The sequence below is a fragment of the Bufo bufo genome, chromosome 6, assembly GCF_905171765.1.
Source record: "Bufo bufo chromosome 6, aBufBuf1.1, whole genome shotgun sequence".
Taxonomy (NCBI): Eukaryota; Metazoa; Chordata; class Amphibia; order Anura; family Bufonidae; genus Bufo; species Bufo bufo.
In genome coordinates, this window is record NC_053394.1 from 371,497,214 (window position 1) to 371,521,437 (window position 24,224).

Sequence of the window (24,224 nt, forward strand, 5' to 3'; positions counted from 1 at the left end):
CAATGTGTGCACCTTGCTCCATCCTAATGACAGCTCTGCAGGACTGTTCTACCCTGTGAACTGTGAGGACTGAGGGTTTTCAGTAGCTCTGCTTGCAGTCAGTGAAAGTCTACTTGTCATGATAGAAAGCAGCTTACTTGGCCCCCCCAGCCGACACGCCGACCCCTTCCCTGATGTGTTCACGCTGCGGAAAACGCAAAACCGCCTCCCGTTGCGGGCAGTGGGGAATCCACCGCACTGTATATGCCGCCATTGGTTTTTTTGTGTGTCTATTTGCAATCTGCATTGCTGGGGAAAAAAGCGCCATGTGACGTCCTGGAGCAGCGTGCAGCTGGTGCGTGCCGTTAATAACCGCGTCAGGATTTTTCGCACTTATTTTGCATTTCCACAGTGCATTTCTCCTGGGCAGTTGTAACTGCCCCATCTGAATACACCCAGCGGTGGGCGGGCCGGTGTCGGGACAGCTTTTTCAGCAAATGAGAATGGGCTTCATTCATTTACAGAAAGCAGAGTTATTGAAAGCTGCCATTCATTCAAAAAGTGTTAGTAAATTGCGTTTCATTCCCTTCTGAGGCCTCGTGCACACGACCGTTTCCATATATCCATCCACAAACTGTGGACACCCCCCACGTGTCATCTGCAGTACTCATGCACACGGGCAGATTGGGCATCCGTTTCTGATCCGCATTTCTTACAGATCACACACGTAGCCATCAGAGGGGTTGTGTCCCTTCAGTAAAGAGCATTTATCATGTAGAGAAAGTTACTACAAGCCACTTACTAATGTATTGTGATTGTCCATATTGCTTCATTTGCTGTCTGGATTAATTTTTCCATCTCGTGATGCACCGCTCGTTTCCATGGTTACGACCACCCTGCCATCCATCAGCAGTGGTCGTGCTTGCACAATATAGGAAAAAGGCCGGCCTCTCTGGTGGTCGGGACCGTGGGAGCTCATGTAGGCTACTACTTTTTTCTATATTATGTAAGCACGACCACCACTCATGGTCGCTCGTAACCATGGAAGCGAGCGGTGCATAATGTGATTGAAAAATGGATGCAACTAGCAAAGGAAGCAATATGGACAATCCCAATACATTAGTAAGTGCCTTGTATTCCCTTCACCAGGATAATCGCAGATGAAGTAAAGCCGTGGCCTAATAGCACTTACCACCTGACTTCCAGATGTGCCTTTGTTTTATCCTCTGAAAATCCAGTTTATTTGGTATGCAAATGAGCCAGTAAGGTGCCCAGAGGGGCGTCACTCATGCAGGAAGGAGCCCACACACGCCCCCTGCTGGGAGCAGGGAGAAGCTTGAATGGGATGTAGTAGGGGGAGGGGGGGGACACATTGTGGCTGGGGGCGTGCCTGGGCTCCTTCCTGCAAGGGTGACGCCCCTCTGGGCACCTTACTGGCCCGTCTGAGGGGTTAAATGTCTGATTGGCGTTCGCCCTGGGTGTCTGCAGTTTTAAAGGGAACCTGTCACCTCAAAAACGCATATAAAACCGCCAGCGTTGTCTTACACTAGACTAGCACGCTCATATTCATAGTCACAGGGGCATATCCACCAAGCAGACATGGTAGATAAAAAATGGCTGCACAACATCTCACATACAAACAGTAGAACTGAGAAATGGGGATCATTCTAAATAAAAATGGTATTATACCTACTATAAATGGAAAAATAGAAGCTCTTAGCGCACATTGTCGGGCCCATCTACCAGGCGTCAAGGTGGCTTCTGCAGTAGCCCCCGGTCTATTGTCGATCATGAGTTTGATCCGGTAATCTGATGCGCCATACATGACAAAAACAATGTTATCAGCGCCATCTTGCCGGTCAGCCTGAAGTCAAGGGGGCAGCGGCTTCCTAGCTTCAAGTCAAGGTAATCACGCCCCCTAACCGTCCCCTGGTGTGTGACATCCTGCAGTGCGGCCTGGGATCGCGCAAGTCTTGTGCGCTCCTTGTTACTGCGCGATCCCGTCTCCAACGCCTGCAGTTTGCCAGGTTTCCATTAGCACACCGCGCGAGACTTGCGCCATCCCAGGCCGCACTGCAGGATGTCACACACCAGGGGACGTGCTTACCTTGACTTGAAGCTAGGAAGCCGCTGCCCCCTTGACTTCAGGCTGACTGGCAAGATGGCGCTGATAACATTGTTTTTGCCATGTATGGAGCATCAGATTACCGGATGAAACGCGTGATTAATAACAGCCTAGGGGCTACTATAAGGTAATGCTGGCGGTTTTATGTGCAATTTTTGAGGTGACTGGTTCCCTTTAAACCCAGTGGCTTTGGCGCCCGCTGCGCTCTGAAGCAGGTGCCATTTTTAAGGGGGTTATTGTGGATAATGCCCTATTGTACAGATCGGCACCTGAACATTTTCTGGCACGTGTTAAGGAGCCCTTATAAGTCACTGTCATTGGAACGAGGCTTCCAGCAAGCGATGCGGGTGAAGGCGTCATCAATGTGAAAAGCTTGGAAAACCCCTTACACTTCTTTGGGTCTGCAAAAAAAAAAAAACACACGGAAGTGTCAGCATCCCTATGTCTAGATTATTTCTGTATTGCAGATGACAACGGTAAGAGAAAAATGCAGATGGAAGGTGTCCGTATTTTGCGGATCTGTAGTTAGCGGAATGTGCGGAAACTGACATACGGATTCATACAAGTGAATGGATCCATGTACAATCTGCAAAAAAATGTGGATCGCACACGGATGTAATAGACAGTCGTGTGCATGAGCTGAGCGCTCATTGTACGGGCACCATCACTTTACCAGCACATGTCTGCCCTTGGCTACCTCTGGCAGGCACCTCCTGCAGCTCCATTCATGTACCGGTCAGACCCTCGCTGATCACATGCTTGTCCCCTGATATATGGGCACAACTCCTTTTTTAAAGTGGGCTTCCAGGAGTTAAATATTGATGACTTATCCTCCGGATGGGAGGAGATCTGGCTCCTGACACCCCTCCTGAACAGGCTGTGGTCATTTCATGGTATATCAAGCACAGCGCCGCACATTGTATAGTGGCCGTGCTTGGTACTGCAGCTCATTCACTTAGGCTACTTTCACACTTGCGGCAGAGAGATCCGGCAAGCAGTTCAGTCGCCGGAACTGCCTGCCGGATCAGGCAAAATGTATGCTAACTGATTGCATTAGTAAGACTGATCAGGATCCTGATCAGTCTTAAAAATGTCTGATCAGTCGAAAAAATGCATTGAAATGCCGGATCCGTCTTTCCGGTGTCATCCGGCAAAAACGGATCCGGCATTTATTTTTTCACCTTTTTTTTTTTTTTTTTTTTCAGTCTGCGCATGCGCATACCGGAAGGACGGATCCGGCATTCCGGTATTCTGAATGCCGGATCCGGCACTAATACATTCCTATGGGAAAAAATGCCTGATCCGGCATTCAGGCAAGTCTTCAGTTTTTTTAGCCGGAGATAAAACCGTAGCATGCTACGGTTTTCTCTTTTGCCTGATCAGTCAAAACAACTGAACTGAAGACATCCTGATGCAAACTGAACGGTTTACTCTCCATTCAGAATGCATGGGGACATACCTGATCAGTTCTTTTCCGGTATAGAGCCCCTGTGACGGAACTCTATGCCGGAAAAGAACAACGCAAGTGTGAAAGTAGCCTTAAAGGGGTTGTCCACTTTAAAAAAATAAATATTGATGACCTATCCTCAGGATAGGTTATCTGTATTAAGGCCTCTTTCACACTTGCGTTGTTGGGATCCGGCATGCACTTCCGTTGCCGGAGGTGCCCACCGGATCCGGAAAAACGCAAGTGTACTGAAAGCATTTGAAGACGGAATCGTCTTCCAAATGCGTTCAGTGTTACTATGGCACCCAGGACGCTATTAAAGTCCTGGTTGCCATAGTAGGAGTGGGGAGCGGGGGAGCGGTATACTTACAGTCCGTGCGGCTCCCGGGGCGCTCCAGAATGACGTCAGAGCGCCCCATGCGCATGGATGACGTGTCCAATGCGATCACGTGATCCATTAGCTTGGGGCGCCCTGACGTCACTCTGGAGCGCCCCGGGAGCCGCACGGACGGTAAGTATGCTGCTCCCCGCTACACTTTACCATGGCTGCCAGGACTTTAGCGTCCCGGCAGCCATGGTAACCATTCAGAAAAAGCTAAATGTCGGCTCCGGCAATGCGCCGAAACGACGTTTAGCTTAAGGCCGGATCCGGATCAATGCCTTCCAATGGGCATTAATTCTGGATCCGGCATTGCGGCAAGTGTTCCGGATTTTTGGCCGGAGCAAAAAGCGCAGCATGCTGCGGTATTTTCTCCGGCCAACAAACGTTCCGTTCCGGAACTGAAGGCATCCTGATGCATCCTGAACGGATTACTCTCCATTCAGAATGCATTAGGATAATCCTGATCAGGATTCTTCCGGCATAGAGCCCCGACGACGGAACTCTATGCCGGAAGACAATAACGCAAGTGTGAAAGAACCCTTAATCAGTGGGGGTCTGACACCTGGCTCCCCCACCAACCTGCTCCTTGAAGAGAAAGCAGCGCTAGTACGAGCGCAGCCTTCTCGTCATTGACATCGCAGCACTGAGCAGTGTAATTGCATCTCGGCCGTTCCATTGACTTCTATGGGACGGCTCTGTAGTATGCACTTGAATGGGACGACTGAACTGCGCAAAGACCATTTGAAGAGACTACACAGCCTGCGCTGATACAGCGCTCTGGAAGAAAGAGAATCGGTATGACTATTTAAAAAATAAAGTAAAATCGTCGGACACTAAAAGGGCAAATGAATTGAATAATTAGATGAATGACCCATGTAGCACTTTGTGAACGTTGTGTTTCCATAACTGACCCACATGATATTGCAGGCCGGAGAGCCTCGCTCATTATGCACTGAATATAGATTTTGAAGGATCTTTATACTTTTTTCTTTTAGGTTGTTGATGGATCTGAAATCCTCCAGGAGAAAGTTTTGGAGCTGGCAGAAGCCGTACGTGGAGCGGAGCATATGGTGATCTACACTGGGGCCGGGATCAGCACGGTAAGAAGGAGACCCTGAACACCTTGTCAATCTGAGGTTGTTGGGTTTAGAAAAAAAGTCTGGATCTGGCCGACACACACAGGCGCTTTCTGTGCCAGTCTTGATATACCCTGCGCTGCCAGTGGATGCCCCACATTTATGACGAAGCGCAGGCCTCATCATAAGTTAGGTGCAGTCCATGCACCTAAACAGAAATCTACGACCGCTCTGAGCTGCTTCAGATTTCTGGCTTCTTTGCACCAGAAAGCTGGTATAAATGAAGATAAATTTGTCTTAGCTGTTGGGCTGCCCTTGCCACGCACCCTTTTGGAACAAGTGGCAAGGGCGGCATCAAAAGAGACACAGGATTTTTTTCTTCAAAAAGTCTCAAACACACGGCTTGTGGCTTCTTAAAGACCCTTTTCTCCCCCAAAGAGAAGACTTCTTTATATATAAAATCTCCGTTGCAATTGTAGTTGAAACAAAATGGAATTAGTATTTATTCTTTTTCTATTTTTTATTTTTAATTTTTTACCTTTTTTTTTTGTGCTTTTTTAAATAAGCACTGTTTAAAACAAAATTTTCCTTTCGGTGCTTTTTATCCAACTGACCATGGGATTGCCGAATAAACGTAAGTCAGTAAAAACGCATCACTTGAGCCGATGCTCACATGTGCAAACGCCATGTAATATGCCTATGGTATAGAGCACTACAAATGCCTATCAGAAAACTGCCATCCTGGAGGAGGCACATAATGGGTAATTGATTCCGTGTTATGTATGTTGATAGTTTTGGCACTATGCACTTCACTGTTACCTATACAGGGAGTGCAGAATTATTAGGCAAATGAGTATTTTGACCACATCATCCTCTTTATGCATGTTGTCTTACTCCAAGCTGTATAGGCTCGAAAGCCTACTACCAATTAAGCATATTAGGTGATGTGCATCTCTGTAATGAGAAGGGGTGTGGTCTAATGACATCAACACCCTATATTAGATGTGCATAATTATTAGGCAACTTCCTTTCCTTTGGCAAAATGGGTCAAAAGAAGGACTTGACAGGCTCAGAAAAGTCAAAAATAGTGAGATATCTTGCAGAGGGATGCAGCACTCTTAAAATTGCAAAGCTTCTGAAGCGTGATCATCAAACAATCAAGCGTTTCATTCAAAATAGTCGTCAACAGGGTCGCAAGAAGCGTGTGGAAAAACCAAGGCGCAAAATAACTGCCCATGAACTGAGAAAAGTCAAGCGTGCAGCTGCCAAGATGCCACTTGCCACCAGTTTGGCCATATTTCAGAGCTGCAACATCACTGGAGTGCCCAAAAGCACAAGGTGTGCAATACTCAGAGACATGGCCAAGGTAAGAAAGGCTGAAAGACGACCACCACTGAACAAGACTGGGCCAAGAAATATCTCAAGACTGATTTTTCTAAGGTTTTATGGACTGATGAAATGAGAGTGAGTCTTGATGGGCCAGATGGATGGGCCCGTGGCTGGATTGGTAAAGGGCAGAGAGCTCCAGTCCGACTCAGACGCCAGCAAGGTGGAGCTGGAGTACTGGTTTGGGCTGGTATCATCAAAGATGAGCTTGTGGGGCCTTTTCGGGTTGAGGATGGAGTCAAGCTCAACTCCCAGTCCTACTGCCAGTTTCTGGAAGACACCTTCTTCAAGTAGTGGTACAGGAAGAAGTCTGCATCCTTCAAGAAAAACATTATTTTCATGCAGGACAGTGCTCCATCACACGCGTCCAAGTACTCCACAGCGTGGCTGGCAAGAAAGGGTATAAAAGAAGAAAATCTAATGACATGGCCTCCTTGTTCACCTGATCTGAACCCCATTGAGAACCTGTGGTCCATCATCAAATGTGAGCTTTACAAGGAGGGAAAACAGTACACCTCTCTGAACAGTGTCTGGGAGGCTGTGGTTGCTGCTGCACGCAATGTTGATGGTGAACAGATCAAAACACTGACAGAATCCATGGATGGCAGGCTTTTGAGTGTCCTTGCAAAGAAAGGTGGCTATATTGGTCACTGATTTGTTTTTGTTTTGTTTTTGAATGTCAGAAATGTATATTTGTGAATGTTGAGATGTTATATTGGTTTCACTGGTAAAAATAAATAATTGAAATGGGTATATATTTGTTTTTTGTTAAGTTGCCTAATAATTATGCACAGTAATAGTCACCTGCACACACAGATATCCCCCTATAATAGCTAAAACTAAAAACTACTTCCAAAAATATTCAGCTTTGATATTAATGAGTTTTTTGGGTTCATTGAGAACATGGTTGTTGTTCAATAATAAAATTAATCCTCAAAAATACAACTTGCCTAATAATTCTGCACTCCCTGTATGCGGACACCATATTGAATTGCTGTCTTCCTCCTGTGGGTGCCGCCTTTCCCTGCACCTATTCTCTATGTATGGATTGTCCCTTATGTAATGCGTTAATAAAATGTACTTGTATTTTATGCGGTCTGGTAGTTTTTTGATGGGTATTTTGAACCCATCCGTGTAGTGCCGTCCACTGACTGATGATGATGACATGTGAGTAGTAAATGATGTCTCCTTGATTCTGACAGGCAGCTGCTATTCCAGACTATCGTGGACCGAGCGGTGTGTGGACTCTGCTGAATAAGGGCAGGAGCGTGAGGTGAGGCCATGTGATGTGCGGAACATCTCGCATCAGACTGACTCACACGACCGCACTCGGTCCCGGAACCGCGGCCTCTATATCGGCCACTTGGACTGAACGAGTCTCCCCAGACCCAAACTGGCTGCATCGTAATGATTTGTCATACAGTTGTTTCCTATGTGATCGTGTACATCATCACGTGAGCGCAGTACAATAGACCCGTGATCCGATGGGGTCTGATGATATCGTAAATCACTTGGATGCAGTCAGTTGGGGTCAGGGTTGCTGCAGTCGGTCCCAGAAATGCAGCCAACACCCTTCCCGCGGTTCCCGGACCATGTGAATCAGCCTTAATGGTGACTTTTATTAAGTGATTGCCCTTTATGTTCACAGCACTGGTGATTTAAGTGAAGCAGAGCCGACCTTCACACACATGTGCATCGCCCGATTACACAAAGCTGGACTGGTAAGAGGCCACAACTCCCATCATCCTATGATAAGCTATGTAATGATGTCTTATGAGCTCTGCATAATGCACCAGAGAGGGAAAAGTGCTAAACTGATGCAGAATCTTGTGTCTGGCCCATAGGTTGGAGTGACCGTATGTTATACTGTCCTATAGATCCACGGCTACCTTAGATAAAATCCATTCTGTCTCATTAGGTGCAGCATGTAGTCTCCCAGAACTGCGACGGGCTTCATCTTCGAAGTGGATTACCACGAGACGCCATCTCTGAAGTTCATGGAAACATGTATATTGAGGTACGGAGGTTCAGGCCGTTGAGACCTTTAATAAAGTGGCGTTATCTTGGTCCCATGAATGTGCCATGCTGATCATGGAGACATGTCCTCTGGTACAACAACAAAATATTCGGCATCTGGCTATTGATCATTCTAGGACCGATGTATTGATGACGGGAGCTCTTCCATGCCCCTGTCACGACAGGAACTCCCCTCAAGAATACAGACCCAACCCCGCCATTACGGAGGTGTTATCTTTTCCCCTTATGGCAGATGTCCGGAAGGAAAGGGGTCAGGCATGTTTTGTCTTGCAGTGGCTTGTTCTGAATGTGTACAGAAGGAATAGCTGTCGGCCAAATAGACATTCGGCCATCAGCTATCTGAGGTGCATGGGCACCTTAGCAGTAGGGTGAACCTCTCCCTGTAATATGCTACTGTCCTTATATTCCATGATTGGTGGGTGATGATGATGCCATATTGACCGATAGACCCAACAACTGACCCCTCCTCCTAAAATAAAGGGATCATGAAGCTGGGTAAAATGCAGCAACCCCTTTAAATTTATTGTGAAAGAGCACAGCTGCTGATTCAGAGCAGTGTCCACATTGGTTCAGGTGATGTACGTAGCACGGGCAGTCGGGGGATGCTGACTGACATTTCTGTAATAAAATTGCAAATGGTAAGTGCACTATATATAATACTGTAGAAGAATACTGCCTTTTTAAGCATAGGAAGCGGTATGAATACTTAATGCACTGACATATCAGACTGCTTCCGTAACGGGTGGAGGTTAGGCACAGGAGTTCAGAAGCAACAAACACCTTTGCAGGGATTAGGCAAGTTAGGAACCTTATTGCTCCTGTACCCTTCCATAAAGAAAGGTGCCTCATATGTCACAGGAAGAGCAGCCATTGGCCGGGCATTGGTTAGGCATGCGCTGGCCCTTGAAGAGCCAGGCAGAGCGCATGCGCCCTAAGGAAATATGCAGAGCAGGTGAGGCTGTGGAACAGCAGAGAGAACCCACAATCCGGCGGCCTTACCAGCCAAGAGAGGAGGTGCAGGAGCCGTGAGTATTCTTGCTGCCGTGCCCACTGGGAGAGGGAAGATGCCAGCAGGCACATACCACTGGCATCACACGGGGAACGCCATAAACAGTAATGGGTAATACAGAAAGGCTCCTTTTAAAGAGGTTCTCTGGGGATAATGACTTTTTATCTAATGCCCACAGCCGTAAAAAGAAGATTCGTACTTTCCAGCTCATCCCTCATGACAGCACAACAGGAGGTTGTTCCCCTTTGACCTTCTTGAGACAGGAAACGTGTTAAAAGGTCCCTCTCACCTCCACCCACCAGTGTTCTTCCTGTCCCTACAGGGGATAGACGCAGAGAGGTTCCCTGCTCTAGGGTTGAAGAGATTCTACAAGAACTTTTAGGGCCTAAGGCTGGGACTAGGATCGGGGGTGTCCATCCTCTCCTTCCAGGTCTCGAATAGCCTTGCTAACACCTCTTGGGGTAGAGGTCCCTTAGCAGCCCGGAACCCACCTGGCAGAGTCCGCGCCTATAGGTGGGTTCTCTGATGACCTGGGTTCGATCGTTGGGTTCATCCTCCTCCTTCCTACCCTATAAGTGGCCGTGCCAGTACCTCTTATGTGGAGCTCCCCTGGCTTGCTCCTAACCCTGATGAAGTGGGTAAAGCAGCTGGTGGTTACCTCACTATGGACGGCTATGGGTTCATGGAGCTTAGATCCACTGTTCCTTAATGGAGTTCAGTAGGATCGCTCCTCAGTGCGCCTGGAACAGTCAGCAGCCGGAATGGGGCCTTTTTCTTTTCTCCTTTCTTCTCCCTTTTGTTCATACCAACACCTCCTGGTACGGGATCCCAAGCTTGTCCTGGACCGGTATGAAGTTAATGGTACAGTTTGGTTACCTCCTCGTTGATGTCCATGCCTGCCGTGTGCCAGTGCGGTCTGCTTGGCTCTGTTTCTTACATTTACTTAGTAGAAATTCCGGAGTTAGTTGTTTATCATATTATAACAATGAAGCTCTTGGGAATGAACGGCAATGGGGTCTACAGTAATGGGGGTCTACAGTGGTTATATATATATGATGTTACAATATTTTATCTGGTTTTAGACAGTTGCTTTTACGCCATGGTACTTACCATATAGACTAGGCTTAGGTAAAGGGCATCCTTTTTATGGCCGATGTCTAATAAGACAATTTTTATTCTTCCTCTAAGTATTTAAGTCTATAAACAGAGGGAGGTCTATTGGTCAAGGATGCAGATAGAGACATTTCAGTTACGACTGGGTTCACAAATTCTATCATCAAGATTTAGTTTTCTGGCAGAATCAAAAAGTTTCTGTCTCAGGTTTATTCCTGATTCTATGAAATTGTATTTTTATCTAATGATAAATATCTGAGATTTGTTGTCCTTAGACTTGGTTCCCCCCTTCAATTATAATCTGGTACGTCTCCTGTTGTGCTGTCATGAGGGATGAGCTGGACAAAAGGAATTAGACTTACGGGTAATTCGGTTTCCAGAGAGTCCCTCATGACAGCACCCGGACATCCCCTCCCTTTACTAACTACTAGGTAAATATTGCATATAAGACTTTCTTATGATTTTAATAAATCGGTTGCATCCATCCTGGTGTAGTAATCATGGAAGAACACTGGTGGGTTGGAGGTGAGCGGGACCTTTTATCCTCTGTTTCCTGTCCCAAGAAGGCCAAAGGGGAACAAGCTCCTGTTGTGCTGTCATGAGGGAATCTCTGGAAACCGAATTACCGGTAAGTCTAATTCCTATTTTCTGGCTCCCTGCCAACTCCGGTCCTCTGTGCTTGTTCCTGTATGTCCTTGTACCACTCCCCAGTCTTTTTTTTATATATGGCACTGCATGGGCACGGTCACATGCTCCACTGCAGCCAATAATTGGCTTCAGCTGTGATGTGCCACTTGCGGCCACGTCACCACTGAAGCCAGTTATTGGCTGCAACTCCGGAAGAAAACAAGCCAGGGACCGAACGTGGACACACTGGAGGACTGTAGCAGTGGGGAGCAGGTAAGTGTGCATTAGAACAAGTCATTATTCCCAGAGAACCCCTTTAAAGGGAACTTGTCATTAGATTTTAGAACTTTGGGGTAATACCGTTCTAGATCTGCCCATGTCAAAATCTTCCAGTTCAGTAAAATGTCTCAAAATTAATAACTGATGCACATTATAAGTAGATGGCACACGAAGAGTCATCTGGGTGGTGCCAGCATGGTAAGAGTCGTGTGCTCCTGGCTGTGATCATGCCCATTGTGCTATAAATGGCCTCACACGGCAGGAACACACCAGGGCCATCTGGCACATGCACAGTGAACAGGGGTGCGCTGGCCTTGGCATCACCTTGGCATAGAAGCTGACGTATCCCGTCAATCCAGGCAGAATGGATGGAGTTCTGGTCGGTCGGGGAGAATGTATGTATGGATTAAACATCCGATACTCTGCAGAAGGCTTTGTGCGCTCCTGTCCTCAGAGGTCTCTTCTCTTGCAGGTCTGTACATCGTGTTCACCACACAGGGAGTACATGCGCTTGTTTGACGTGACGGAGAGGACAACCCTTCACAAGCACAACACTGGACGCTCCTGCCACAAGTGCGGGGGTGAACTGAGGGACTCTATTGTGCACTTTGGAGAGCGGGGGAAGTTGGCACAGCCGCTCAACTGGTTAGGGGCAGTGAAAGCTGCGAAGAAGGCGGATGTCATTCTCTGCCTCGGCTCCAGCCTGAAGGTAAATGAAGCTCTGCAAATCTATTGCATTCTCATTTTCTGCATCTTTTAACTTTTAGAGCTGTCACTTTCCGATTGTTGTAAAGCCTTGAAAGCTGCAGACTGTCAGTGCGCCTGGTCATGTGGTTGGGAAACATTTCGGAAGCCATAGGTGCACCATATGTAGTAGCAGCTGTATTTAAGGGGTATTTCCTTTTTATAAAGTGATGGAATATCACTAGCCAATGCTATCATTTCACGATCATGGGGGATGGACCCCTACCAATCCTTAGAGTAATGCAGAGTTGATGCAGGCTTTCGTAGCACGACGACGTCCCGTCCACCCGGTTTCTGCCATCTACCACCAACAGTAAAAGGAGGCAGTGCTGCAGACTCTTCATTCATCCTACAGGTCGGACCCCCATCGATCATAAAGTGAGGGTTATCCTAGTGATATGCCATCACTTTGAGATGGAATGCCCCTTCATGTAGCATATCAATATCACGTGGCTTGTGTTGTATCTGAGTCTTTATGCTTACTGTGAGGTCTTCTACCCTCGATCATCACCACCCTGTGCGATCTCTCCTTTCAGATTCTGAAGAAATACCACTGTCTGTGGGCAATGAATAGACCTAGCACAAGGCGGCCAAAGCTTTACATTGTAAATTTGCAGGTAAGTCTGTGTGCAAATTTTTGCCACCACTGTTGCTGGTGGTCTTATTGGTCACCAGACTCTGCCACAAATCAGGCAGTACTGTCCCTGTGGCAACCTTACAAACACCAGCAGCCTGCCCCGTGCAAAACTCTGCGGGAAGAAGGGGCTTTTATGGCAACAGTGCCACCCAGTCTTCTGTGTATGTTTCCCTCCATCAAATTTAACAGGGTTTTCTGAGATTTTAATACTGTTGACCTATCCTTAGTATCTGATTGGTGGGGGTCTGACACCCGGGCACCCCACCAATCAGCTGTTTGAGAAGGTTGTGGTCCTGTAAGAGCTGCGGCCTTCTTGCAGCTCACCAAGCACAGCGCCGTACACTGTATAGTGTCCGTGCCTGGTATCATGCTCTGCCCCATTCACTTCTATGGGGCTGAGCTGCTCCTAGGTCATATGAACGTGTTGTCACTGGCCTAGGGAAACCTGTGAGAAGGCTGCAACTGCGAGCGTCACCACCTTCTGAAACAGCTGATCGGATCCTGGATGTCAGACCCCACATCCTAATTGATTTTTGGGGGACAACTTGTATTTTTCATTGGTATTATTTTAGAGTAAATGCCACTTTTTGATTGCTTAAGTTTTTTTCGGTGGCAACTAAGAATAAATGAGCAATTCTGTCCTTTATTTATTTATAATTTAATTAGAGTATAATTTACGTGATATTTATGTAGTCCGGGTCGTTACGGACACGGCAATACCAAACATATGGGGAAGATTTTTTAATTTTATTTTTTGCAATTTATTTAATTGAAAAGCGTATTTTCAATGAAAAAAAAAGCTTTTTTTATATATTTCCATAGCATCATCACGACGGCATACAAGGAGATTGACCCTTGACCTCTGTAGGGGCAGGAACAGAGAAAGGTTAAATACCCCCCAACACCAGTGTTTCCTGTCCCTACAGAGGACAGGGCAGAGAAAGGTCTCCCTCTATGCAGGGAGATGAAGCTAGGAACCAGGACGCTTTTTGTTTTTTTCTTTTACCTGTGGAAATCGCTGGCATCCTGCATGGCATCCCCCTGCCCTCCCACAGTCCCAGTACTAACGCTGGGCAGAGGTATGTGGGGTATACTCGTTCCGGTTGATCCGGGGCCTGGTCCCAGGGCGATGGCTCCCTCCTGGCCTACTGAGGTTTCAGCCTGTGACGCATATGTGTTACGTCACTCCCGGCGCTCCGGAGGCCTGGATATTCAGTGGATGCTCCTGAGAAATCTGGAGCCCCTCACCTATTCTTCGGTTTGAGAGGGCGAAAGCATCCGGCCACGATGTCTGGGACAGAGGCACGATTCCCTAGAGAGTCCGAACCACCGCTGCCGCCATCCGTGAGTCCCCTCTGGGGGGGTTTTTTGCTTGGTCAGGGAGTCTGCTGATCCCCCTCTCCCGAAACAAGAAAAGTGGGAAAAAGATTATTGATTCCCCCCCCCCAGTCTAAGGCTTCTGTTAGTCTGCTTAACACAAAAAATGCTATGGGTCTCCTCTCTATCTCTTGAGGTCCCCCTTTTTTGCGTTCCCGCTAAGTCTATGTACGGGAACGCGCGACAAGACGCCCCAAAGAAGCTCAAGAACTTTTTTGAGCGTCGGGCGTTTTACAGCGCGATCGTACGCGCTGTAAAACGCTCAGGTGAGAACCCTTCCCATAGGGAAACATTGGTTCTTGCCTGTTGAGCGTTTTACAGCGCGTAGGAACGCGCTGTAAAATGCTCAGGTCTTATTGCTACCTTCTCCTCCTTTCAGGTGTCTAAAGAAACACCAAAAAAGATCAAGAGATCCCTCAGATGCATCTCCTGTAGTGGCAAACTTCCTGACAATTATCCCAAGAAGCTTTGCAAAAATTGTATATCAAATATTGTACGTGACGAAGCACCCTCTCTGAAGGAAGAACTTAAATCTATGATACAGGAGGAAATTCGTTCATCTCTAGCCCACCTATCTGCTAATCCCCCCCGCCCCTCAAGAGGAAGCGTGTTTGGTCACCTTTCTCTTCTGACTCTGAAGCCATAGCGGACGAGAGCGTCCACTCAGCCAAGTCATGGGAAGAGGGGGAAAGAGTCTACGATTCGGACTCGGTGGATAGTGGTCATAGATTCTATTTTTCTATGGAAGATATGTCCGACCTATTAAGAGCGGTCAGATCCACAATGGGTGTAGAGGAAGTACAACGCACCCATTCCGTACAGAAAGATGTTTAGAGGATTGTGAGTTAAAAAAAACACGCGTTTCCCATAAACGAGAGTATTAGAGATATGGTTCTAGAAGAATGGGCAGACCCTGAAAGATGTCTGGGAGTCTCTATTTCCTTTAAAAATAGATTACTATTTGATCCCGAGGAATCCAAAATCTTCAACGAGATCCCCAAGATAGATGTTCAGGTTGCTAAAGTGAACAAAAAGACATCCCTCCCTTTTGAGGATGCCTCCCAACTCAAGGATTCTATGGATCGCAAAGCCCACAGCCTCCTCAGGAAGTCTTGGGAGGCTGCCATGTTTAATATTAAAACTAACATTGCGGCTACCTCAGTCGCTAGATCCATGTTTCTCTGGCTGGGAGAACTAGAAGACCATATAAAAAAATAAAATTTCTAGAGAAGAAATCTTCAGTTCCCTTCCTCTCTTAAAATCTGCTACTGCGTTCCTGGCGGATGCCTCGGCCGAGTCGGTCCGATTCTCCGCCAGACATGCGGCACTTTCCAACTCTGCCAGACGGGCACTTTGGATGAAGTGCTGGTCTGGGGACAAGACTTCAAAATTAAAACGTTGCTCTATACCCTTTTCCGGGGAGTACGTTTTCGGCCCAGTCCTAGATAAAATTTTAGAAAAAGCCGCTGACAAGAAGGGGTTTCCGGAGGATCGTCCCTTCAGGTGCCGATTTCCCTTTCGCTCTTCCTCTGGTCAAGAGAAAAGCTACAGGGGGGGGGAAAGGGAAGTCGGGGCGCTGGAGTTACCCCAAAGGGGGAAGAGGAAAAGGTCAATCCTCCTCCCACCAGAAACCATCCGACAAACAATGACGCCGGAGTGGAGGGAAGACTCTCAAATTTCCTGGCGGAATGGGAATAATTTCCCAAAATCCCTGGGTCTCCAAAATAGTCGGTACAGGCTATCGAATAGAGTGGTCTTCAAAACCCCCAAACAAATTTTTGCTGACACGATTTCAACCCAACCTTTGGCAGGGAGTCCAGAATCTACATCAGATGAATGTAATCACCCCAGTTCCACCTCCAGAAAGGGGCCGAGGATACTATTTAACATTATTTCTAGTCAGGAAAAAAGAAGGCACATTTCGAACAATCATAAACCTGAAACCCTTAAACAAGTTTATTCTTTACCGGAAATTCAGGATAGAAACCCTTGCATCTACGATACCACTCTTAAGCAAAGACTTCTTTATGTGTACAATAGACCTGCGAGATGCTTACTACCATATTCCTATTCACGCCGATTCACAGAGTTTTCTCCGGTTTGCAATCCAGGATGTAACGCGGAAAGTTCATCATCATCAGTTCTCAAAGCCCTCCCCTTCGGGGTCTTATCGGTCCTGAGGATCTTTACCAAGGTGGTGGTAGAGATGGTTGCCTTCGTCAGGAGAATGGGACTTTTGGTAGTTCCCTACTTGGACGACTTTCTTCTGATCAGCGAAGATCTCTATCAGATCAACTTAGATCTGAAATATTTTCTCTCCATCCTAAACAACCTCGGGTGGATTATAACCTTATACAAGTCCATCCTCACCCCCTCAAGGAAAGTCAGTTTTTTGGGCATGATTCTAGACTCCCGAAGGCAAGCGGTATTCCTACCCCAAGAAAAGCTCTCGACTCTGCAGCAAAAGATCAAATCCTTTCAGAGAAGAAGGTCCTGCTCAGAGAGGCAATGAGTCTGTTAACATCCTGTATTCCGGCAGTTCCCTGGTGCCAGATTCACTTCAGTCTTGGATCCTGGGCGTCTGGAACAGGCACCAATTCGGGTACTTCAAGATCTAAACTGGTGGAAAAACCACGAAAACGTATCCAAGGGGACTCCCTGGCTGAAAACTCCCCTAATACAAATAGTAACGGACGCAAGTCTGTCCGGCTGGGGCGCAAAGGTTGAGACATTCTGTTCCTTAAACCCCAGGGACAGACCTCATGCCTTGGACGCCTTCGCCATCCGTTGGCATTGGAAACTATGCTATGCCTTCCCTCTGCTTCCTTTAATTCTGAAGGTAATCCAGAAAATTTGCCAGGACAAGGCCACAGTGATCGTGATTGCTCCCCTATGGCCGAAGAGGAGCTGGTTCGCATCTCTCCAGAAATACTCCCTCCAGGATCCTTAGCCCCTTCCTATGCGGGGGGATCTACTCCATCAGGGTCCAGTTCTACACCCAAACCCACAGCTTCTGAAATTAGCAGCATGGATGCTGAGACCCAGACTCTTAAACGACCAGGGCTTGTCAGATAAAGTTATTACTACCTTGAAAGCCTCCAGAAAGAAGGTGACAGCCGCAATCTACCTTTAAAATCTGGAAGCGCTTCTGTTCCTGGAGTGGCGACAAGTCTCCACACCTGCATAGACCCAACATTCAAAGAATCCTGGATTTCCTGTAACAGGGTCTCGACCTGGGGCTTAGACCCTCTACCCTGAAGGTCCAAATCTCAGCCGTAAGTTGTTTTTTTGACCAAGATATAGCTAGTCATCGTTGGGTCAGAAGATTTATTAGAGCAGCTACCGGACTCCGTCCAACAATCACCTCCCGTGTCCCCTCCTGGGATTTAAATATTGTCCCTACGGGTCTCACTCTACCACTATTTTAACCCATTACCTAATTGCAATAACCTCGGCCCGCAGATTAGGCGAGTTGCAGGCTCTATCCGTTAGGGAACCCTACCTTTCGTGTCCTAGATGATGGGATCATTCTCCGACTTGACCCAGGTTTTCTCCCTAAAGTTGTTTCCACCTTTTATCGGAGCCAGGAAATTACCCTGCCTTCCTTTTGTCAACACCCCTCTAGAGAGTCTTCCTTCCACTCTCTGGATGTTAGACGGGCAGTTCTAAACTATATTTCTGCTACCGGAAAGTTTAGAAAATCCGACAACTTGCTAGTTCTCTTTGGAGGAAGGTACAAGGGACAGAAGGCCTCCCGGTCTTCTATAGCTAGATGGATCAAGGAAACTATTTGCCTGTGTTACCAAATTCAAAATCTTCCATGTCCAGTCAACATTAAGGCCCATTCCACTAGGACCATGTCTTCCTCTCACGCTGAGAGAGCTGGCGCCTCCCTGGAAGAAATATGTTGAGTTGCCACTTGGTCCAGCATCCATACATTTATAAAACACTACCGCCTGGATCTTTCCAGATCCTCTGATCTGTCCTTCGGATGGAAAGTCCTCCTGGCCGTAGCCCCCCCCCCCCCCCCTTAACTGATATATTTTTTATATCTCCTTGTATGCCGTCGTGATGATGCTATGGAAAAACCGGAATTAGACTTACCGGTAATTCTGTTTCCATGAGATCATCATGACTGCACGTTATTCCCTCCCTACATATATTTCTCAATTTTTAACTTTGGAGGGTCTCCAGAAGGTATGAAGTAATACCTTTTTTCACTGTTTGTTTTTGTCACCACCGGGTTACTCTGTGTGATTTTGGAAACACCGGTGTTGGGAGGGGTGTATTTAACCTTTCTCTGTTCCTGCCCCTACAGAGGTCAGGGGTCAATCTTCTTGTATGCCTTCGTGATGATCTCATGGTAACAGGTTTACCGGTAAGTCTAATTCATAATAAATATATATATATATATATATATATATATATATATATATATATATATATATAATTTCTTTTTACTACTTAAAGAGGACCTTTCACCGATTCTTACCCTATGAACTAACTATACAGATATGTGGCCAATCGCATTGCAGAGCTCACAGCCTGGGAGAAAATAACCTCCCAGGCTGTGAGCTCTGCGCTGCGATTGGCCAGCGCTAGGGCAGACTCCGCCTACCATAACTTAGGGACTGGTATCTCCGCCTACTATAACTTAGTGAGCGGAGATACCGGAGGGCATAGCAGGAGAACGGAGCGGCGCCCGGGGATAATAGTAAGTGCAGTGAGATCCCCGGGTGCCGCTCTACATATCTGTATAGTTAGTTCATAGGGTAAGAATCGGTGAAAGGTCCTCTTTAAGGCCTCTTTCACACGGGCGTCGCGGGTGAGGGCCGGATGCAATGCAGGTGCGTTCAGGGAAAATCGTGCGAGTAGGCACGCAATTTCAGTCAGTTTTGACTGCGATTGCGTTCCGTTCAGTTTTTTCCGCGCAAGTGCAATGCGTTTTTCACGTGCATGAGAGAGAACTGAATGTGGTACCCAGACCTGAACGCGGACTTCTTCACTGAAGTTCGAGTTTGGTGTTCTGTAGATTTTATTATTTTCCATTATAACATGGTTATAAGGGAAAATAATAGCATTCTTAATACAGAATGCGTAGTAAAATGTCAATTGAGGGTTAAAAAATAATAAAAACATTACTCGCCTCATCCACTTGATCGCGCAGCTGGGATCCTCTTCTTCTTTGTTCTTGAAGGACCTGCAAAAGAACCTTCGCTGATGTCATCACCTTCATTCAGCAGGACCTGCACTGATGTCACCACGCTCACCACGTGGATGACGTCAGCGAAGGTCCTTTTGCAGGTCCTTCAAGAAGAACAAAGAGGACCATGTTATAATGGAAAATTATAAAGTAAATGGGGTCCCGGGTCATACATCCCTCGTCTCCTTAGCAACCATGCGTGAAAATCACACCGCCCCATTCATTCAAGTGATGCGTGAAAAACATCGCTCATGTACACAGCCCCATTGAAATGAAGGGGTCTGGATTAAGTGCGTGTGCAATGTGTTCACCTCACACGTTGCACGCGCGCAGAAAACTTGCCTGTGTGAAAGGGGCCTAATAGTCCCACAAGGGGACTATAACGGACAGCTTTTTGATTGCTTTTAAAATGCAATGCACTATCTCTATAGTGCATTGCATTTTAATGGCAATGCTTTTCTGACATTGACCAGCAGGCTGCTGGAAATTACTCAAGGCTGGTCTAGGGCCTACATCAGACCCCAGGCAGCCTTCACACACATATAGGCACCCCGGATCGGCACTTCTGACGGTCCAGGCTGTTAGAGTAGGGCCGCGGTTCTCATGTGAGAGTCGGGTCCCCGCTGCACAGGGGACCCATGCAGCGCTTAGACTGGGCCGCTGTAAAAAAGCCTAAGCCCCCTTAGTGACCTCCGTAAAAAGGTGTATGGGTGGTCACTAAGGGGTTAAAATTGAGCAGAGATCTGCTGGAATGGATTCTATGTTACACAGAGCATATCACCAAAATAAAGCATGTTTCGCCAGCCAACCTGGCTTCATCAGGGGTAATGGGGTAAATTCTGTCCATTACCCCTGATGAAGCCAGGTTGGCTGGCGAAACATGTTGGGGGACCTTAATTTGTGTTTTTTAGATTCCTATGTCCGAGTCAGTTCTGGCAACTAGTGCAGCAAATTACCAGTGAAGCTATCCTAGAGTAAACCTTGTTTGCCACAAAGCACTATTTCTTTCAAACACACATAGGACGGTACTGCACTGGTCTGCTAAACAGAGTTCAAGCATGGGGGGTGCACCCCCGATTACCATTGCAGATGCAGCAATTTAGCTTCAGAACTGACAGGGCATGAGATACTTTTAATCTAGTTTTTGCTCACATTCACTTCTATTTAGGAAAGTGTTTTAACTAATGGTACTAAAATTTAAACTTTTACTATCTGAGACAAGTGAGGTTATTAGCCTGAACGGGCTTTATTTTGGTGATTTATAGAAACCCTTCCCAGATAGGGTCGCGTTGTGAGCTACACAGAACATATGCTACTTATTTCTAGCAATTGTCAGCATAGCAGTGGTTTCCTCTCAGAAGTAGCATTCTCGTGGATATACAGTTCCCTCTGTAACAGGGCATGTTCTAGGCAGGGTACAGAGCGCCACTGTCACCCATCAGCACCGTGTATTTCCTCAGTGGACACCTAAAGATGCACTAGCCACCCGGAAAATCCATGGAAAATGTGATGAAGTCATGCGGCTTCTGATGGACGAGCTGAAGTTGGACATCCCAGACTATAACAGGTGATTTAAAAGAAAAATAATTCTTCTTATATTAATATGAGGGGGAGGGGGGTTGTGAGCTGAGAACCTCCAACAATCGGAAGAACAAAGGATCCCCCCGGTGGTGCCCACTCTGGTAGCACTTAGATTTTTAGATCCGTTCCCTTTCCAATTGTCCAAGACACAAACACACCTGGCATCATGTCATACCTTGCGTGAGGTTCTTCCATTAAAGGCTATGGACACGTTTAGGGGCATTTTTTTTATTATTGCATTTAGGGATCGACGGATATTGATTTATTTTTATATATATATTTTTTTGTTGGTGAACTTTGAAGCTGATAATTTATACCGATATTTTATATATTATATTAGTTGGTAGTCACTGAGGTGGTGGAAATTTGCATTTGGCACTAGTATATTATAAATTAATAAAGTCCTTTAGTTGGTAGTCAATTTATAATTTACATTTATAATAATAGTGCCAAATGCCAATTTCCAAACCCCCCCCCCCCCCCCCTCCTTCCTTCTCACTGAATTTTTTTTAACCCCTAGCAGACCTCAGATGAATAGAATAAAATAAAAAACTCACCTTTCCTGCACCGCGGCTCCTTTTCATCTCCGGGTCTGGTGTCGTGCTCCCCTGTGTCCTGCGGCCCGTGCTGCACTGTTACCTTGCGTGTCAGGTCATAGTGCGCGCACTACGTCCTGACTCTGTACGGGGTCAGGACAGTGCAGCGCAGGCCCCATCAAAGAAGACCAGGGAGGGTGAGTATCGGAACAGCTTGCTGCGCTTCTTCCCTGCTCCTGATGCATACTAGTGAGCGCTTCCATAAGCGCTCACTAGTATTCGTTTTATACACATTATCGGCAAGGTTAGGTGCCGATACTGATAATGTGCAAAATCCTTAATATCGGTACTTCCGATAATCAGTCTATTCCTAATTGCATTGTACTCATTTTAAGCTAAAAATAATGTTTTTAACAAAAATATGCCAATAAAGGGGTAAAATGGTATATAATCCCACCAAGCCTACCAAAACCTTCAAATGAGCATATATAAGGAGGTAGTGGAGATAACAAAACTATTTATCAGTCAGGTCTAATATTGCATATAGCAAGCACTTTCCACAAAACAAACAGCAAAGCGTGCACACAAGACAATGTGCCGCAGACAGGGTGGATAAAGATCAATGATTTTATTTTTAATCGGATTTTTTATTTATTTATATAAAATGCTTTTTGAGGAAAATATAATACCATCCAAAGGTTATTCCATCATCAAATAAAGATTAGTTTTTTTAATTATGTAGAATAAGGCTGTACGTGGACTCCCATATTGTTGAATGGATTAGGCAGTGGCTGAGGGACAGGCAAGAGGGTTGTAGTCAATGGAGTATATTCAGACCAAGGTCTTGTTACCAGTGGGGTACCTCAGGGATCTGTTCTGGGACCCATATTGTTTAATAACTTTATCAGCGAAGTTGCAGAAGGCCTCGATGGTAAGATGTGTCTTTTTGCTGATGACACAAAGATTTGTAACAGGGTTGATGTTCCTGGAGGGATACACCAAATGGAAAAGGATTTAGGAAAACTAGAGGAATGGTCAAAAATCTGGCAACTAAAATGTAATGTTGATAAGTGCAAGATAATGCACCTGGGGCGTAAAAACCCAAGAGCAGAATATAAAATCAGTGATACAGTCCTAACCTCAGTATCTGAGGAAAGGGATTTAGGGGTCATTATTTCAGAAGACTTAAAGGTAGGCAGACCATGTCAGAGCAGCAGGAAATGCTAGCAGAATGCTTGGGTGTATAGGGAGAGGCATTACCAGTAGAAAGAGGGAGGTGCTCATGCCGCTCTACAGAGCACTAGTGAGACCTCATTTGGAGTATTGTGCTCAGTACTGGAGACCATATCTCCAGAAGGATATTGATACTTTGGAGAGAGTTCAGAGAAGAGCTACTAAACTGGTACATGGATTGCAGGATAAAACTTACCAGGAAAGATTAAAGGACCTTAACATGTATAGCTTGGAAGAAAGACGAGACAGAGGGGATATGATAGAAACTTTTAAATACATAAAGGGAATCAACAAGGTAAAAGAGGAGAGAATATTTAAAAGAAGAAAAACTGCTACAAGAGGACATAGTTTTAAATTAGAGGGGCAAAGGTTTAAGAGTAATATCAGGAAGTATTACTTTACTGAGAGAGTAGTGGATGCATGGAATAGCCTTCCTGCAGAAGTGGTAGCTGCAAATACAGTGAAGGGGTTTAAGCATGCATGGGATAGGCATAAGGCCATCCTTCATATAAGATAGGGCCGGGGGCTATTCATAGTATTCAGTATATTGGGCAGACTAGATGGGCCAAATGGTTCTTATCTGACGACACATTGTGAATGGATTAATGGAATTCATTTACCAATGTCATGCTCTTCCAGAGGTTTTTGTTGATTATTGGGCAGTTTCTCTGCCTACAAGATATTATCACAGATGTTGGTTTACTTTTTCAGTTCTCAAAACTGAATTTGACTCAGCAGAGATCACAGGCCTCTTCTTCACAGCAAAAATGTTATAACATGAACAGAGTTGAGAAAAAGACCTTAATCCTAACTTCTACAAACCTATGAATGCAGAATCAACCTAATCAAACTAATATGAAAAGTTGTTCTAAAAATCTTCATCTACTTGCATATTATAAGTTATACCAGCAAGAATTAGTCTATGTAGAAAACTATGATTTAAATCAAGCCTTACTGACTAGTGATTTAAATCCAATCCACCCTGGCCGCAGATCAGCATCGATACCCCCCGGTTACTGGGGAAATATACTCCCACCATTCTGTAGTTACATGTTGTAGTAATAAATTGGAATGGTCTTACCAGTTAGGCTGAATTCACACGTCTGTGGAACACAGTCCGTCAGATACCGGACTGGCATCCTGCTGAGAGCATGAGCGCACTGCGTCATTAGTTGCTATGACGCCGTGCGCTTTGTGTCACCGCTGCTGTACAGTAATACACTCGGATAGATCATACCAGTGTATTACTGTACTGCGGAGGCACAAAGTGCACGGCGTCATGGCAACCAGTTAAGTTTATCTCCACTACCTCCATATATCACAGCTCAGTTCTTATCTTACTGATAAGTGTGACCTTTTGGTAATTTACAGATGGGGGGGGGGTCATTTATGATCACAAAATACGCTAATATTATATAAGGTTATTTGCCCTGCAATTTTTCTCGGCTCATGT

The 24,224-nt window shown here is 46.1% G+C and overlaps 1 protein-coding gene across 1 annotated transcript in view; it reads left to right on the forward strand.

Annotated features, from left to right (window-relative positions):
- SIRT7 (sirtuin 7) overlaps positions 1-24,224 on the forward strand; it is a 33,224-nt gene that overhangs the window by 7,273 nt on the left and 1,727 nt on the right. Inside the window, exons 4-10 of the mRNA XM_040434904.1 lie at positions 4,929-5,033; positions 7,598-7,668; positions 8,044-8,116; positions 8,314-8,412; positions 11,933-12,169; positions 12,741-12,821; positions 20,882-20,988. Coding sequence (XP_040290838.1) covers positions 4,929-5,033; positions 7,598-7,668; positions 8,044-8,116; positions 8,314-8,412; positions 11,933-12,169; positions 12,741-12,821; positions 20,882-20,988 — 773 coding nt within the window. The remainder of the gene's footprint in view (positions 1-4,928; positions 5,034-7,597; positions 7,669-8,043; positions 8,117-8,313; positions 8,413-11,932; positions 12,170-12,740; positions 12,822-20,881; positions 20,989-24,224) is intronic.